At 24.1% G+C, this 17110-nt stretch overlaps 6 protein-coding genes across 6 annotated transcripts; 4 read left to right on the top strand and 2 right to left on the bottom strand.

The window, feature by feature from the left end:
* Window positions 1–952: 952 nt before the first annotated feature.
* On the bottom strand, window positions 953–2598 carry DICPUDRAFT_154202 (AP-2 medium chain; the record flags this gene model as incomplete). Its single annotated transcript, XM_003289700.1, has 5 exons — window positions 953–1061; window positions 1146–1915; window positions 1982–2076; window positions 2144–2406; window positions 2525–2598. 5 exons carry the CDS (start codon window positions 2596–2598, stop codon window positions 953–955), a joined length of 1311 nt encoding a protein of 436 aa, XP_003289748.1.
* Window positions 2599–2825: 227 nt separating this feature from the next.
* On the bottom strand, window positions 2826–5568 carry DICPUDRAFT_98479 (uncharacterized protein; the record flags this gene model as incomplete). The annotated part of the gene is made up of 2 exons (XM_003289699.1): window positions 2826–4619; window positions 4700–5568. 2 exons carry the CDS (start codon window positions 5566–5568, stop codon window positions 2924–2926), a joined length of 2565 nt encoding a protein of 854 aa, XP_003289747.1. The 3' UTR covers window positions 2826–2923.
* Window positions 5569–5949: 381 nt separating this feature from the next.
* On the top strand, window positions 5950–7656 carry DICPUDRAFT_98478 (uncharacterized protein; the record flags this gene model as incomplete). Its single annotated transcript, XM_003289714.1, has 2 exons — window positions 5950–5963; window positions 6828–7656. 2 exons carry the CDS (start codon window positions 5950–5952, stop codon window positions 7627–7629), a joined length of 816 nt encoding a protein of 271 aa, XP_003289762.1. The 3' UTR covers window positions 7630–7656.
* A 658-nt stretch (window positions 7657–8314) lies between these two features.
* On the top strand, window positions 8315–11186 carry DICPUDRAFT_92365 (uncharacterized protein). Its single transcript, XM_003289713.1, has 20 exons — window positions 8315–8385; window positions 8461–8520; window positions 8593–8655; window positions 8724–8742; window positions 8825–8833; window positions 8900–8919; window positions 9000–9161; window positions 9247–9340; window positions 9411–9426; window positions 9490–9544; window positions 9619–9642; window positions 9710–9782; window positions 9851–9920; window positions 9992–10041; window positions 10108–10205; window positions 10281–10291; window positions 10354–10480; window positions 10552–10569; window positions 10633–10710; window positions 10780–11186. Exons 1-20 carry the CDS (start codon window positions 8328–8330, stop codon window positions 11133–11135), a joined length of 1461 nt encoding a protein of 486 aa, XP_003289761.1. The 5' UTR covers window positions 8315–8327; the 3' UTR covers window positions 11136–11186.
* Window positions 11187–11523: 337 nt separating this feature from the next.
* DICPUDRAFT_154198 (uncharacterized protein) lies at window positions 11524–13751 on the top strand (the record flags this gene model as incomplete). The annotated part of the gene is made up of 4 exons (XM_003289712.1): window positions 11524–12219; window positions 12285–13111; window positions 13189–13545; window positions 13625–13751. 4 exons carry the CDS (start codon window positions 11524–11526, stop codon window positions 13749–13751), a joined length of 2007 nt encoding a protein of 668 aa, XP_003289760.1.
* Window positions 13752–13820: 69 nt separating this feature from the next.
* DICPUDRAFT_154197 (uncharacterized protein) lies at window positions 13821–16740 on the top strand (the record flags this gene model as incomplete). Its single annotated transcript, XM_003289711.1, has 4 exons — window positions 13821–14192; window positions 14266–14831; window positions 14911–15248; window positions 16730–16740. The coding sequence occupies 4 exons, from the start codon at window positions 13821–13823 to the stop codon at window positions 16738–16740; spliced, it is 1287 nt and encodes a 428-aa protein (XP_003289759.1).
* Window positions 16741–17110: the final 370 nt, after the last annotated feature.

Here is a 17110-nt window from a genome sequence, read left to right as displayed (position 1 = left end):
AATTCTTTATATAGTTGATTTAACTTTGTACCAACCTCGGTATAAATATGCTGACTAAAAGTTGGACTTGTAAAAAATAGGATATCTAGCAATGTATGGTTGATTAATTCACGTACAACTGGAATTGTTTTGGGTGTAACCTTCTTTACAAATTGGTCAGTGGTTTTGTGTACACCACTGTGCCATTCTAAACCAATAAACACAACATTCTTATTCTTTTCTGTAATTTTTGTAATATTTTGATATATTTGGTTTATACGTATTATTTTCTCTGTCCACTTTTCTTCGTGTTTACCAATACCATGTATTACAAAAATAACATGGTCTATAATTTGATTGGATGCTATAATCTGACTACTATTATTATTATTGTTATTATTATTATTATTATTATTATTATTATTACTGTTTAAACTCACTGGCTCACTAAGGTCACCATTATTAATACTAATATAGTTCATTTATTATACTTCTACTATTAATTTAATAATTTAATAATTTAAAAATTTAATATTTTTCTTATTATTATTAAATTAAAAAATTATATTCTTTTTTTTTTTTATTTTTTTATTTTTTATTTTTTTTGTGTTTATGTAATTATTATTATTTTTTATTTTATAATTGTTTGTAATTTTTGTGTGATATAAAAAAAAAAATAAAAAAAAAGAGTATGAAAAAAACAAAAAAAAAAAAATTAATAAAAAAATAAAAAATTTTAAACGATTAATTTTTTTTAATTTTTTTTTATTAATTTATATTTTTTTTTATTGAAACCAGATATTTTTTAATTTGTGATGCAATATTGGCTTAATGATTACATCATAATGTCAATGATTAATAAATATTAAATTTTTAAAGTTTATTTTATTTATATTTATATTTTATAATTAAATAATAGTTTTTTTTTTTTTTTTAATGGAAATTTTTTTTTTTCTCGATATGTAAAGTTTTTTTAAATACGATTTTGATATGTACCAGCTTTGGTTAAATATCTAACCCACTTGATTGGAGTGTAATTACTTTTTTCGACAACTTTTAAAAATCTAACATGGAAACCAGAGCTAAAAAAAAAAAAAAAAAAAAAAAAAAAAAAAAATTAATATTTTGATTTTATCCATTGAAGAAAACAAAAAATAATAACTTACGCAGTAAACATTGTTACTTGGAATTCCATTGAAATTGGTGGTCTGGACCATGCCTTCTTATCTAAATTAACAGAGGCCATTAATTCAACTTCAGCTCTTAAAGTGAACTCAGTATCACCAGGGAATCTTCTTATTCTCCAAATAATAGCATCTTGCTCTGGCATATATTTGGCTTTACCAGCAGCAACGACAATTTTACATACAGCTGTGTTTTTTGGTGTGGGGATGATTACTTTAACGTTTGCACCAAACATTTTACTACTGAAATTTGATTTGACTGTTACAGAGCACTCTAAACGAGTTCTACCCATTTCTCTAACAATTGGAATGACTTTGAATGGAAGATTAATGTGCTCAGTAGTACGATATCTCATTAGTTCAAATTCACCATCTGGTGGAATGAAACTAACTGTACGATCGCTATCGAACTTACCTAAACGTACACATTGATGGAATGTGATATCGTCGATTTCAATACCATTAGCACGACGTGCTCCACTTCTTGCTGCACCTTGTGTCTTTTCTTTATCCATAATAACTTTATCGTTCATTCCAAATTTACATTCTGGCATACCAGATAAATAACATTTCATCATAACCTGTCCTGATACATCTGCTCTAAGTATATTACCCTCAGCTGACATTAATAAATTTACACTTTCTACAACATCAATATAAAGTTCGTTTCTTTTGTATTTAATATCTGGAGTTCTCCATGGTGTTGTACCTGTAGCTTGAATTGTAATTTTAGAAATTTTATCTTGTTTTAACTATGATTTTTTGGTTGGTTAGTAATTGGTGGTATATATAACTTATTTAATATATAGAATACTTACTTTGTCAAGTGATTTTAATTTACCTTGTCCCTGAGTAATATAAAGTTTTAATACATCAGTTGAACAATTTTGTGGGTAACCAAAATCCAATATTTCTAAATTTTAAAAAAAAAAAAATTAGTAAAAAAAAAAAATTTTGAATTATCACATGTTTATTATTACCATCTAATAACTCATAAACCAAAACAAAATTATTTCTAATTGAATCTTCATCAATTGTATCGAAATAGGATTTGAAAATATCTACTAATTGATGTAAAACCTCGAATACCATGCATGCATTTACATTTTGTCTTGATACACCCACAATATAGATATTACCAACCTTAATATACATAAATGATGTTGAACCGATCAATTTAACTGGTGATCTAGTTTCCTGTGATCCAATAACTTCGAGTCTAAATGCATTTGCAACACCACGACTATATTTTATAAAAAAAATTATTTTTTTTTATGAATAAAATTAAAAATTAAAATTATTATTTATTTTATTTGGTTATTATATTTGGTAATTGTTTATTTAGTTATTATTATATTTACCTGATATCATCTCTGTAAATACGTGAAATAAGGACTTCACCCTTACCATTCATCAAAAACAATGCACTAATCATTTCTATATGTTTTATTTATTATATTTAATATACTACTTTTGGTTTAATCTAAAATCTACTACTACTCTTTTTTTTTTTAATTTTTTTTTTTAATATATATTACAACACACAAATTAATTTATTTTTTTTGAAAATAATAAAAAAAAAAAAAAAAAGTTAATATAAAAAAAAATTAAAAAAAATTTTTTAAAAAAAAAAAAAATAAAAAAAAATAAAAAAAAATAAATAAAAAAATAAAAAAAATAAAAATTATTTATTTGAATGATTGTTTTTTTTGGTTTAAAAAAAAAGTAAAAAAATTAAAAAAGGAATGTGTGAACTGAAACTATTCAAATAATTTTTTATAAACTTTTAAAGGAGTGATGATTTGATTTGAACCAATTAAAATTTGATGATTTGAATAGTCTTTAAATTGTTTAATCGATTTTTCGAAATGATCAGATAATTCTTTGATTTCTGTGAATGTTATACCACCCAATATATAGATAATTACTTTTCTACTATCGAATGGCTTATCTTTTTTCTTTTGTGACCTTGACATCCAACTTGTTTTACCCAATAAATATCCCACTAATGACGAAGAGCTAAACTTTTCGAAATCTTTGCTACCCTTGCTGTCAAATAGTGATTTAGCCAACTGGCTCAATAAGCTATTGTAGGTTGCACCAATTGAACCACCCTTAATTAATGATCTGTGATCTTGTAGGTACTTCTGTCTAATAATTGAAATCCTTTTTAACTTGAATAATATTGTATTTTTTAAGAAATTTTCAATTTCTTCTTCATCATCATCCAAGTTGTGAGTCCCGATGGTATTATTTAAAAACTGTAAAATTTCATCATCTTTCCTTTTGATTCCATTCAATATTTTCTTTTTTAAAGTTTTAACTAAACGGTCCTCATCTGATTCTGAAAAGACTGGTACCTTTTCTAATGTGCTTACTAAATTGAAATAATTTGGATCATTTTGAGGACGAGAGCTATTATTAAATAGTTGATCGAGATATTTTTGTGATATTTTTGATGTCAAACCTTTAATTGAATATGCTAATGTACATAATAAAAGTATCTCTTGAATTGAATAAAATTTATTTGGATCTTCGCCGCTGCTAATGGGTGTTTCAATGATATCACAAATTTGCGATAAAATTGATGGCTCCTCTTGATCCTCCTCGTCTGAGCCATCAGAATCGTTATCATCTTCCATTTCGTAACCTGCACTTAATAATAAAATCTTTTCGATTGATAATAAATTATCCCAATGGAAATTACTGTTTGATAATTTTAAAGTTTGGTCAATTGAACATACTGCACTAATAATTTCTTGATAACGATAAGTAAACTCGTGATCCTTTAGTACCTGTACCAACGACATTAACGATTGAATATTAACCGGTCCTGCGATTTTGGAAATATCAACACTAATGTTTTCTTTGGAGATTATTTCGACCAATTTTCTCTTCAATTGCATAATTGATTCTTTTAATGATTTTGTAATTAAACTATCCCATATTCTATCACCTCTCTTTTTGACGCCATTGGCACCATCCAAGAAACCACTACTATTGTTGATAGTTGATATAATCTCTGGGCATTGGTTCATTTTAAGTAATTTTGAATCGTTCATATTTAGTGAATCGTATATTATCGAAATATTATCTATTATTGGTTGTTGTGACTTGACACCATCATTATTATATTTGGTTGTAGTTGAATAATAGACTCTATCCATTGAATTTTCTAAATGAAGTGATGGTGATACCAAGTCCAATGTTCTATCAATTAAAATTAATGAAATTGGATGGTAATCTTCTAATTGTACACTTGATACCGCTGATAATGTTGATTGAATTTCGTTGGCTAAATAATTCGAAAATGGACCAATTGGGAAAATATTTAAGTCTTCGCCATTAACAGAACCCAATTTTAAATCATTTAAAAATGATAAAAATGAATGTATAGTTTTATGTACATCATCTTGAATGTTCTCTGGCATTTTACTTAATTTATATTCGCTTAACCTTTTTTAAAAAATAAATAAAAAAAATTTAGTTTAAAAAACATTTTAAATTTTTTAAAGATAAGAGACTAATCCACTTACTTTAAATCATTTATAAAATAATAGCTTGGGAAAAATGACTTTTGAATCGGTATTGTAAAAAAATTTGGGAACATTAAACTATAACATGTTGGAAAGTAAATAATTTGGCAAGAAATATCCGGTAATGCAATATCATCCTCCTCTGCACTATCTTCTTTTTCTTGATCACTATCTTTAGATTGTTTTTTTTTATTATTAAATACTGCCAACATTATTTTTTTATATTCCTCCCTATATTTATCATAAAGCTGTGCTTGTTTTTGTTGTGATTGTAATGGTTGTGATTGTTGTGATGGAGATTGTAAATTTTGTTGTTGTAGCTGTTGTTGATGTTGTTGTTTATTTAATGGTGACAATATATTTTGTTGAATTGAGGTTGGTATTGAAGAAACTGAAGTAATTGACGATTTTGGATGGGACATGTGTGCTAGCTCTGACATTGAGCAATATATTATTAAATTATTGATAGAGTATGTTTTTATTAATGATTTTATATGCTTTGAGTAATTCCATAAACAATCTGATATAAAAAATACTAATTTATTATTAACTTTATTAATTTCATCACCAGTTTCATATTCTCTACTATTAAATATTTGTCTTTGTTGTTTTAATTTCTCTTTGTCAATAGGTTCATTTGATTTTGCTATAAAAATTGATTTACTATCTCTTAATAACCTTGATATGCCAATAGTTTCGTCTATGCATTGAAAATAGTTTTCATCTAATGCTAAATGACTGTCTTTGATTTCATTCTCTAATAGTTTAAATCTATTTCTAAAACTATCTTTTAACTTAATATTATTACTTTCTGTAGTTGATGATGGGTCATCTATATTTTCTTCATCACTATATTGACTTTTATTCATTATTACAAAATTAATTTAATATTCTGCAATTTAAAAAATTTTGAAATAAAAAAAATTTAAAAATAAAAAAATTAAATTATTTTTGAAAAAAAAAAATTAATTATTTGTTTAAAAAAAAAAAAAAAAAAAAAAAAAAGAAAATTGTTACCTTTTAAATACTTTAATAATACTTAAAAGGTAACCATCTTTTTTGAAAAAATAAATAAATAAATTGAAAAAAAAAAAAAAATAAAAAAAAAAAAATAAATAAAAAAATAAATAAAAAAAAAGTATGTAATAAAATTACATAACAAGAAAAAAATAAACAAAAAAAAATATATAATAAAAATTATTTGTTTAAAATTTCAGCAGATTTTAAATTGGATTTAATTTGGGTTTAAAATGATAATTTTCTTGTATAATTAAAAAAGAAAAAAATTTGAAATTTTTTTTACAAAGACAAAAAATAGTGCGGAAAAGCTTAAGATAACGTAAAAGTTATGTAAAAACAATTATGTAATTCGAGACCCTCTCATATAAAAATTATTTTATAATTTTTTATAATTTTTTTTAAATTTTTTTTTTTTTTTTTTTTTTTGGCTGATATCAAAAAAAATTTGTTTCGCATCATTCTTTTTCTCTTAAACTATAGTTGACAATGGCTGAGTGGGTATCACACTTTATCGTTTTTTTATATGAGACATATAAAAAATAAAAAAAAAAAAATTAGAATTAAAGTAAACACAGTATATTTGATCAATAGTAATTTAAATTCCAGTAATAAATAAAAGTCACCAAATAAAATAACAAAAAAATAATAATCAAAAAAAAAAAAAAGAACAAATAATAAAAAATCGAAAAAAAATAAATAAAAAAAGTAAATAGCTGCAATAATAATAGATACAGACATAGTTAGGAAATCAATTTTTACAGAACTGTAAAGTCAAATCCAATTTGAAGAGTACAGCAAGAGAATTTTTTAAAACCGAAAATAAAAAAATAAAAGTTTATTGGATTAATTTTAGCATTTTATTTTAGATTTATTCATACAGTAAAATATTCAAAATAATAAAAGTTACAATATAAAAAGGAATAGAATTAATTACTTCACACACAGGAATGTAGCAATCAAAATAATACTATGTTGAAAAAATTTCAATTTTTTTTTACGAGACTCGTAAAAAATTCAAATTTTTTTTTTTTTTTTTTTTTATGCTCTAACGTAAAATTTTTATAAAAAAAAGAAAATAATAACTAATTTGTATATTTTTTTATTATAGTAAAAAAAAGAAGGGATCAAAAAAAGGTGGTAAAAAAATCGACCCATTCACCCGTAAAGAATGGTACACCGTCAGAGCTCCAGGCGCTTTCTTCAAATCAGGTGCTGATAACAAACTCGGTTTCACCCCAGTCAACCGTACCCAAGGTACCAAACTCGCCTCAGATGGCTTAAAAGGTCGTGTCTTTGAAGTTTCACTTGCTGATATGAAAGATGAAGAATCACAAGTTTACCGTAAAATCAAATTAAGAGCCGAAGATGTCGAAGGTCGTAACGTTTTAACCAACTTCTACGGTATGGATTTAACCACTGACAAATTACGTTCACTCATCCACAAATGGGCCAACCTCATTGAATGTTTCGTTGATGTCAAAACCACCGATGGTTACGTCTTAAGAGTCTTCTCCATTTGCTTCACCAAAAAGAATGAAGGTCAAAAGAAAAAGACTGCCTACGCCAAAACCAGTCGTATCAAGGCTATCAGAAAGAAGATGGTTGATATCATCACTGAAACCGTCTCAACCAATGATCTTAAGACCTGTGTCGAATACTTCATTGGTGGCCAAGTCACCGGTTCATCCACCGATCACGCTGGTCAATCACTCACTCTTACTGAAAAAATCAGAGTTGAAATCAGTTCACAATACCCATGTCACAACGTTTACTTACGTAAAGTTAAAGTCCTCAAAGCACCAAAAATGGACGCTGTTAAATTATCTGAAATTTACGCCTCAACTCCAATGACCTCCGCCCCAGTCGAAGAAACCGGTGTTGCTGTTGAAGAAGTCCAAGCTACTGCTTAAATATAAATAAACCAAAAAAAATTATATAAAAAAAAAATTTTAATACTGTTTTTATTTATATCTTATTTAAAATTTTCTTTTTTCATAAAAAAATAATTTTATAAACTTTTATTTCAACACAATTTTAATTTTTTTCATATATTTTTTTATCATTTTAACAATTAATTATTTTTTTTTTTTATTTGTCTAAATAATTTTTTTTTCGATAGGAATTAGGCGTTAAAAATCACTTATCATTATAATAATAATTTAGGGCGAATAACTTTAATGTTTTTTAATTATAAATAGATATTAAATTTAGATATCCCATTGCATTATTATTATTATTATTATAATACATCTACCAGAAATTTTTTATAATAAAAGTGGTTATAATGACCAATTCACACATTATTTCAATTCACCCACCCCCAAAAAAAAGTATTTTTACTTTTTTATAAATATTTTTCTATTTACAAATAATACTATGAGCAATTGTCAATCTGAATTTTATTTTACCCCCATTTTAACACACTCACTAATAAAATATATCTATAAATAATTAAAAAAAGTTCAAATAATCAAACTACAAATTTGTTTTGATATACAAATTAATTTAAATTAAAAAAATATTTTTAATTTAAAAAAAATTTGAAATAAAAATTTTACATTAACAAAGAATTTTTTTCATTTAGATTATTTATCTTTCTCCTAACAAAATGAAAAAAAATATATTGTTTTTATTTTGTCTCTTTTTATTGCAGGTTAGTTTTATCAGTATGTATTGTAGATATTAAGATAAAAAAAAAAAAATAATACTAATAAATATTAATTTATTTATAAATAATAAAGAGAGTCAAAACACAATCGATTTAACAGCAACTATATATGATCAGTCTCCACCAAGAAATCGTATGTATAAAAAATTAAAATTAAAAAAAATATTTATGTATATAATTAATTTAAAATTTATTATCACTTTAGCTGATTTCGAATTAAATCCATATAATAATGGTGTAGTTGAAGGTATAGTCCAACCAGATGTAGGTATATTATATTTTAGAAAATAATAAAAAGAAAAAAATTTAACATATTTTTTTACTATTTATAGTTAGGTTCAGATGGTACACCTGTGTAGGTATTAGAAAAAAATACGTAGTATTATAAATATTTTATTAATTTTCTTTTTTTATTTATCATTCTATTATAAATCTAGATATTGTTGGTAGGTATTTTTTATTTATAACAAAAAAGTTTAATAGTTTACTAATAATTTTTTCTCTTTTATTAGTGGTAATAACCCAGTAGTTGGTAAGTTTTTTTTTTTTTTTTTTTTTTTTATTTCTTTCAAAATAATTATTAATTATTTTAATTTATAAAAAATAATTTAGTTAATGGTCGAACAGTTGTTAACAGCCAAACTACTTTTTATAGTTGGTTCCATCAAGTATCTGGTGTTAGTATTCCCATTCCATACACATTAACACTTACCGAGACAGCTCCAAATACATACACCTATTCAAATAATGCATTCTTCCCAATTGATGGCAGAGGTAATTAAATTTACTTTTTTTTTTTTTTTTTTTTTTTTTTTTTTTTTTTTTAAAGATAATTAATACTAATGGTTTATTAAAATAGGATGGGACAACTCTACTCTTTATCCAAATGAGCCACATTACCTTCAACACAATTTCCACTTTTGTATGAAGATTCATTACTATTTCAATTACAGGTTAGCATTTTATAATACAAAATCCTAATGATAATTATTTAACTTACTTTTTTATTTATTTTAATATTAGGGGTGGTGAATATTTTGTAAGAAATTTTAATTTTTTTTAATTATTTATTTCAATATATTAATACTGATTTCATTAAAAGACATTTACAGGGGATGATGATGTTTGGGTATTCTTTAATGATGTTTTAAGAATTGGTACGTTTAAATAGTTTTCTTAAAGCCCAGTATTTTAATATTATAGATTTATTAATTTTTTTTTTATAAAATAGATATTGGTGGAATTCACACAGCCGGTATGTATTTGTTTTTTATATATAGAAAAATAATTTTAATATTTATTAATACTTTAATTTTTTTTAGCTTCAAAAACAGTTTATATGGACGATCTTGGTCTCACAGTTGGTCAAGATTACCCATGGGACTTTTTCTATTGGTAATTATTTTTTCATAATTATAAAATATATTTTTTTTAATATCTAATATTGTTTTCTTTAAAAATAGTGAAAGACATACATCACAATCAACTTTAAATATTGTAACTAATTTAAATTTCACTTGTTTATACTACGATGTAAGTGTCCATATATATATATATATTATAATTGTATAGTAATGTATTAATATTTTTTAAATCAAAAAAAGGCTTGTGGTGTTTGTGAAGGTTTTAACGATACTTGTTGTGTTATCCACGGGTAAGTATTATTTTTAAAATTATATTTTTAAAATAAGTTTTATTAATTTTTCTAATTTTTTCAAAGATGTGACGTAATTAATCAATGTGTTGACCAAAATTGTGGCAGAGAAACCAACTTTACTTGTGATTATACACCAAAATCATGTGTTGACGGTAATGCTTGTAAGTACTCTATATAAATGTTTGAAAGACAATATAAAAATAATTAACATTAGTGTTTTTTTTTTTTTTTTTTAGGTACAAATGATGTAGGTAAAAAAAACGATTGTGGATTTAGTTTACATTAACTAATTTTATTTTTTATAAATAGGCATGTGATGTTGGTTTTGGTTGCATTAATATTAATCGTGATTGTTCAGATCGTAATCCATGTACAACTGATACCTGTGATCCAGGAGCAGGTTGCAGCAGTACTCCAATCCCTAACTGTGTAGTTTGTAAGTTTTTTTTTTTTTAAAATTTATAAATTAAAATTTTTTTGCTAATCTAATGTTTTAAATTCTTTTAGGTGATGAAACCCATCCATGTAGGTTTAAACAATTTAATATTTATTTTTATATAGTCTTATTAACCTTTTAAATAATTTTAGGTATCACCATTGATTTATGTTTCCCACGTTATTGTGATCCAAATAATCCAGGAGCTTGTATTGAAGAGCCATTAAACTGTTTGTATCGATTAGAAATAAAATAAAATTTTAAATATTTACTAATTAAAAGTTTTTAAAAATCAAAAGGTTCAAATGCTGATCCATGTGTTAATTCATATTGTGAAGAAGGTAGTTGTGTATATGATATTGTTTGCACACCAACTCCATCTGGTACTCCATCACCAACTGCAGTTCCAACAGACTCACCATTCCCAACAGGTACACCAACTCCACCACCAAAACCACCACTTCCAGCATACCCACCACCAGCTGACCTCAGAAGAGGTTGTTTAACATGTCAAGATTTAAATTGCGAGGTTCAAAAACCAAACTCATATGGCCAAAGACCACAATGTACCTATTACATTAATGAGGAGTATGAAGAGGGTTGTGATGATTGTTGCAAATATTCCCCAACATGTTATTTTAGTAGTAATTTATAAACATTTCAATAAATAAATTATATTAAATGTGCAGTTTAAAAAAAAAAAAGTAAAATTTTAAAAAATCTAATTACAAATTTTTTTTCCTTAAAAAAAAATATCTTGGCACTATATTTAAACCCTATCCTGGTATTTTTTTATGGGGCTTTAAATGTGGAATATAAAAGAAATTTGGATATTTTTTTTTGGGTTTGAAAATTATTTGTTGTTTTCTTAATTCAGAAAAACAAAAGAATTTTCGGGCATATCGGTTACCTGTTTTAAAAACTTTTTTTTTTGAAATAAAATTAATTTTTTTTTTTAAAAAAATAATTATTTTTTTATTTTATTTTTTATTTTTTCAAAAATATAAAATTGTTTATTATCTATTTATAAAATATGTTATATAATGAATAGTAATATTAATAATAATAGTAATAATAATAGTAAATTTTATGAGAGAGTTAGAGATGGGTTTTCATTAGATTTAAGATCACTTTCTTTTTTTAGAGTATTATTATCAACATATTTATTGGTGGATTTAGCAACTAGAAGTATATATTTAAATAAACACTATACAGATTATGGCACCTATCCAAGAAGTTCATCTGTATCAGGAGAGAGATACTCTTTTCATCAATTTGGTGGCTCAACAACTTTTGTTTTAATAATATTTATAACAAATGCAATTATAAATCTTTCATTAATGGTCGGCTATAGGACACGTCTTTCAACAATACTATCATTTGTATTTTTGGCATCTCTTCAAAACAGAAATCATTTTGTTATAGACGGAAGTGACGATTATTGTAGAACTATGCTATTTTTTTCAATATTTTTACCATTAGGAGAGTTCTTTTCAGTTGACTCAATACTATCAAATAAAAACAAACCAAAGGAAAAGAAAAAGTATTTGTCGGGTGGCACAGTCTCATTTCTTACACAATTCATATATATTTATGTTTTTACTGCATTATTTAAAGCTGGTGAAGCATGGCATGAAACTTACGATGCAGTATATTACGCACTAAATTTAATTCAATTTGGGCATGGTATGGCTTCATTTTTCCTTCAATTCCCAAGTCTAATGGTGTTTTTAACAAGGGTATTTATTATTAATTTTAAATATTTAAAAAAAAAAATATTTTGTTAATTTTTTTATTTTTTTAGGTAACTTTAATTTTTGAATATGTTGGACCATTCCTTTTAGTATCACCATTTTTCAATTCAACAACAAGAATAATTTCGATTTTAGGATTTGTTGGAATGCACATTGGCTTTGGTTTGTGTTTAAACCTTTATTTATTTGTTTTTATACCAATGGTTGTATGCACAGCATTTATCCCATCGGACGTTTGGGATTTTATTGAAAGAAAATATATAGCAACTAAAGAACCAATTAAAATTTATTATAACTCAAGGTTAACAGCTAAAAATATTCAATTTAAATTGTTTTTAGATTGCTTTTCAACATTCTTTTTATTTAATCACAATGTTATCATTAATGCAAATAGTAGCAAAGCTCAGCTCGATTTTAATGGTCAGGATAGCATGGATATCGAACGAGGCAATAATGAAGTTTATGTAGAAAATATTTCAGTTCAATATAATGGTCAAACTTTTACAGAAGAAAGAGCAATACAGTTTTTAGTTTCAAAATCATTTTCATTATTTTTAATTTCAAATTTATCTATAAAGTATTTCGAAAAGGTTTTATCATATATTTTAAATTTCAATAATAATCACGACAAATCTACAAAAAATAATAGTAATAATAGTAAAAATGATGAAAATGAAATTTTTAATAGCTTTGGTAACAATCCAAAGAAATCACTGAAAAGAAATATAAAAAATGCATTTTTTGTTATTTTAATGACCTACCTATTTTACTATAATCTATGCATTTATGAAACAATGCTACCAGATACAAGTTTGGAACCATCAATTGCATATCATGGTTTTGTTAAACTTTTAAGAGTTGACCAGTATTGGGCAATGTAAGTAATTTTTTAAAAATATTTTTTTTTACCCACCCTATATTAATTTTATATTTTTTTTTTTAAAAATAATATAGGTTTGCGCCAGAACCACCAAGAAGGTCGGTATGGATCGTTTCAGAAGGAAGATTTTCAAACAAATCACAAATTGATGTGCTTACGGGCGAAACCACAAACTATAAAAATATTCCTTCATTATTTTTTAATGTAGGTCAAAGAGAAAGAAATTTTTTATTAGCTGTATCATACGTGGATCATCTCAGATTAGAGTTTGGAAGATATTATTGCCGTAAATATAATATCTATGAAAAAAATGAAAATTTTGGTAAACTTATAGACTTCAGAATTTATACACTTCTTAAAAACACACCTCCACAGGGCATAGACCTCGAAACATTGGATCCAAATATTAAATTCCAATATATCTCTGCCCAGTTATTAATTATTTTAATTTATAAAAAATAATTTAGTTAATGGTCGAACAGTTGTTAACAGCCAAACTACTTTTTATAGTTGGTTCCATCAAGTATCTGGTGTTAGTATTCCCATTCCATACACATTAACACTTACCGAGACAGCTCCAAATACATACACCTATTCAAATAATGCATTCTTCCCAATTGATGGCAGAGGTAATTAAATTTACTTTTTTTTTTTTTTTTTTTTTTATTTTTTATTTTAAATTTTATATAAAAAATTAAAAGTAAAAATGTTATTAAATAAATTAAAAAGATTAAATATTATCAAACGAAATTATTCAACCTCAGCAACAGATATAAAATTAAATAAAGAAGTATTTCCATCATATGATGTTAAAGAATTTGAAAACATTTTAAAAAACACACCCATTAGATTCCCATCTATGGATTTAATACCAACAAAACCAAAAGTTGCCGTTGGTATGTCGGGTGGTGTCGACTCAACTATTACTGCAAAGATTTTAAAGCATCAAGGTTTCGATGTAACTGGTGTTTTTATTAAAAGCTGGGATGATATTGAAGAATCAGGTAGATGTCAAGGTGAAAGAGATTATAAAGATGCAATAGCAGTAGCAAAATATTTAGATATCCCAATGTATCAAGTAAGTTTTAGTATAATTTAATCAATAACTGTCATAAGATTTTATTTAACCAAGCTAAAATTTTAAATTATAGGCAGATTTTGTTAAAGATTATTGGAATAGAGTTTTTACAGGTTTTTTAAAAGACTATCAAAGTGGGATTACACCAAACCCTGACGTATGGTGCAATAGAGAAATTAAATTCGATTTATTTATAGATTTTGCAAAAGAAAACTTTGGTGTCGATTATATTGCAACAGGTCATTATTCAAATTTATATTATGATAAAAACGATCCAAATAAAATTGAGCTATATAGATCTGTTGATAAAAGCAAAGATCAAACTTATTTCTTATGTATGACCAAAACCAAAGGTTTAGCCAATTCTATTTTCCCAATTGGTGATTTTACCAAAGATAAAATTATAGATTTTGCAAAAACCATCCCAGATTTTACAAATGTTCTTTCAAAGAAATCAAGTAGAGGCATTTGTTTTATTGGCAAGAAATCATTACCAGATTTCTTATCACAATATATAGATTTAAAACCAGGTTTCTATTATGATATTTCAAAAGGTTTTATAATACCTCATCAAAAACATCAAGGTTCAATTTGTTATACTATTGGTCAAAAAGCAAAAATACATTCATCAAGTGAAAAGTAATTTCAAAACAATATTATTATTTATAACTTTATGTATACTAACTTTATTACTATATATAATAATTATTATTAATAGATATTATGTTGTTTCAACAGACATTAAAAAAAACATTGTAAACGTTTGTCCCGAATCATTGGTTAGTAAATATTTAAACTTTTCTCAATTCCAAATTCATGGTTTAAATTGGATTAATGAAATACCAAAAGAAGTTTTTTCAGAGGAAGGTTTTAAAGCAAGAGGTCAATATAAACACCGTGGCGAAATTGTAGAATTAATAATGAAACGTACAGATGATTTATATAATAATTCAAATGTTTATAATATTCAAATAACCTCGGAGCCAATTAGAAATTTGGCATCGGGTCAAATATTATGTTTATTTGATAAAGACACCGATAAGTGTTATGGTGGTGGTATAATAAAAACAAACTAGTACAAATAAAATATTAAATTTTACTTTTAACTATATTAATTTTAACTTTATTATTTTTTGGAATTTATTCGATCAAAGATTAAATATAAATTTATTATTTTTATCAAAAATTGGTAAATTGTAAATTTAAATTTTAAATTATTAAATAAAATTAAATTTTGTAAAATAAATGAAAGAAAATTAAATTTTAAAAAAGGGAAAAAAAAAATTAATAATTATCAATTAAATAAAATTAATAGTTTGTTGTTGAGATAATATATTATTATAAAATAATTATTTATTACTACTAATTAAAAATAGGAAATTAGGGGGAAAACAAGGGTATTGTTGTGTGTGGGTGTGTTAAAAATAGAAAATTTTGCTCATTAATCTTTATTTTTTTTTTTTTTTTTTTTTGTTTTTTACCTCTGGACAACTACTTTTTAATTTTCTACTTTTAAATGAAAATAATAAAAAAAAAAAAAAAAAATTATTTATTTGTGGATAAATGATATATTCCAAAAATAAATATTTATTATTTTTATTTTAAAAAAATAATAAAAAACAAATAAACAATTAAAATCTTAATGACTTCATCAAATTTTTAATTTTACAGCTATTTCTTTCCAGGTGCTCTATATATTAATTATTAGTGTATGTTTTTAAATTAACCAATTTTTAAAATTTAATTTAAAAAAAAAATTAATAAAAAGAAATAAATAGAAAAAAATAATATTAAAAATATTTTCAATATCGCGACAACACTTAAAAAGAAAAGTTTAACTGTAAAGCATGTACCACTATTCACACTAATATTAAAACATTTTTGTTTTTTTATTGTATTGATAACTATTTTTCTTCTTTTATTAAATCTCAGTGGATCCCTTATTTGATCACATGCACAAAAAAAAAAAAACACAATATAAATCCTCCACAAATATAGCAAAAAATAGAATAAAATGTGAAGGTCTTTTTAATCTTTTTTCATTATTGTAATTTTTAACAATATTAAATAAAAGTAGTAGCGGTATATTAGTAGAATAACTTTAACACTGAATGAAGGGTAAATAAAAAAAGGGAATAAAAAAGTGGGGGTGACAGGGAAAGAGTGAAAAAGAATTTAGGGGTGGTTAAAAAAAAAAAAAAGAAGGTTAGAATTTTAAAAAAGATAATGAAGGTGCTATCTAATCAATTGAAGTGTGTGGGTATGTGTGTTATTGTGTGTATATGTGGGGTTTGTTTATTTTTGTTTATTTTTATATATTGTTAATATGTGAGTGGTAAATTGTGTGTTGATGTTTTTTTTGTTGTTGTTGTTTTTGTTTTGTTTAAATTATTTTGGGGTTGTATAGAAGTAAAAATAATTATATTGTTTATTTGAGAGCGCGTGTGTAATTATCTTTATTGTCATTATTATATCAAAACTCAAAACATGCGATGAACTTTTTTTCTTTTTATTTCTTTTTTTTTTTTTAATTTTAGATTCAAAATAATTTTAATAAGAAAATGTATTGACAATTTTTAAAAAATAAAATTAATTTAAAAATATTAAATGTAATAATGTTATATTTATAATTTTTTTTTTAAAAAATAATAACCCCTTATTTCACCCCTAATTGAAGAAGAATGTAGATACCACTAACCAAAACTGTATGTTGCGAACAAATTTAATTAAAAAAAAATAAAATTTAAAACCTAAAAAATTTAAAAAAAAAATATTTTTAATATATATATTATTATTATTTTGTGGTTATTTTCTTTTTTTTTTTTTTTTTTTTTTTTTTTTTTATAATTTAAAAAAAAATTGAAAAAGAAGAAACTTTGATTTTAATCAAAAATAAAATTAAAATAAAATAAATAAAA

The sequence above is a fragment of the Dictyostelium purpureum genome, assembly GCF_000190715.1.
Source record: "Dictyostelium purpureum unplaced genomic scaffold DICPUscaffold_190, whole genome shotgun sequence".
In the NCBI taxonomy this organism is placed as follows: domain Eukaryota; phylum Evosea; class Eumycetozoa; order Dictyosteliales; family Dictyosteliaceae; genus Dictyostelium; species Dictyostelium purpureum.
The sequence above is the reverse complement of the archived record's forward strand: the minus strand, read 5'-3'. Positions and strand labels throughout refer to the sequence as shown.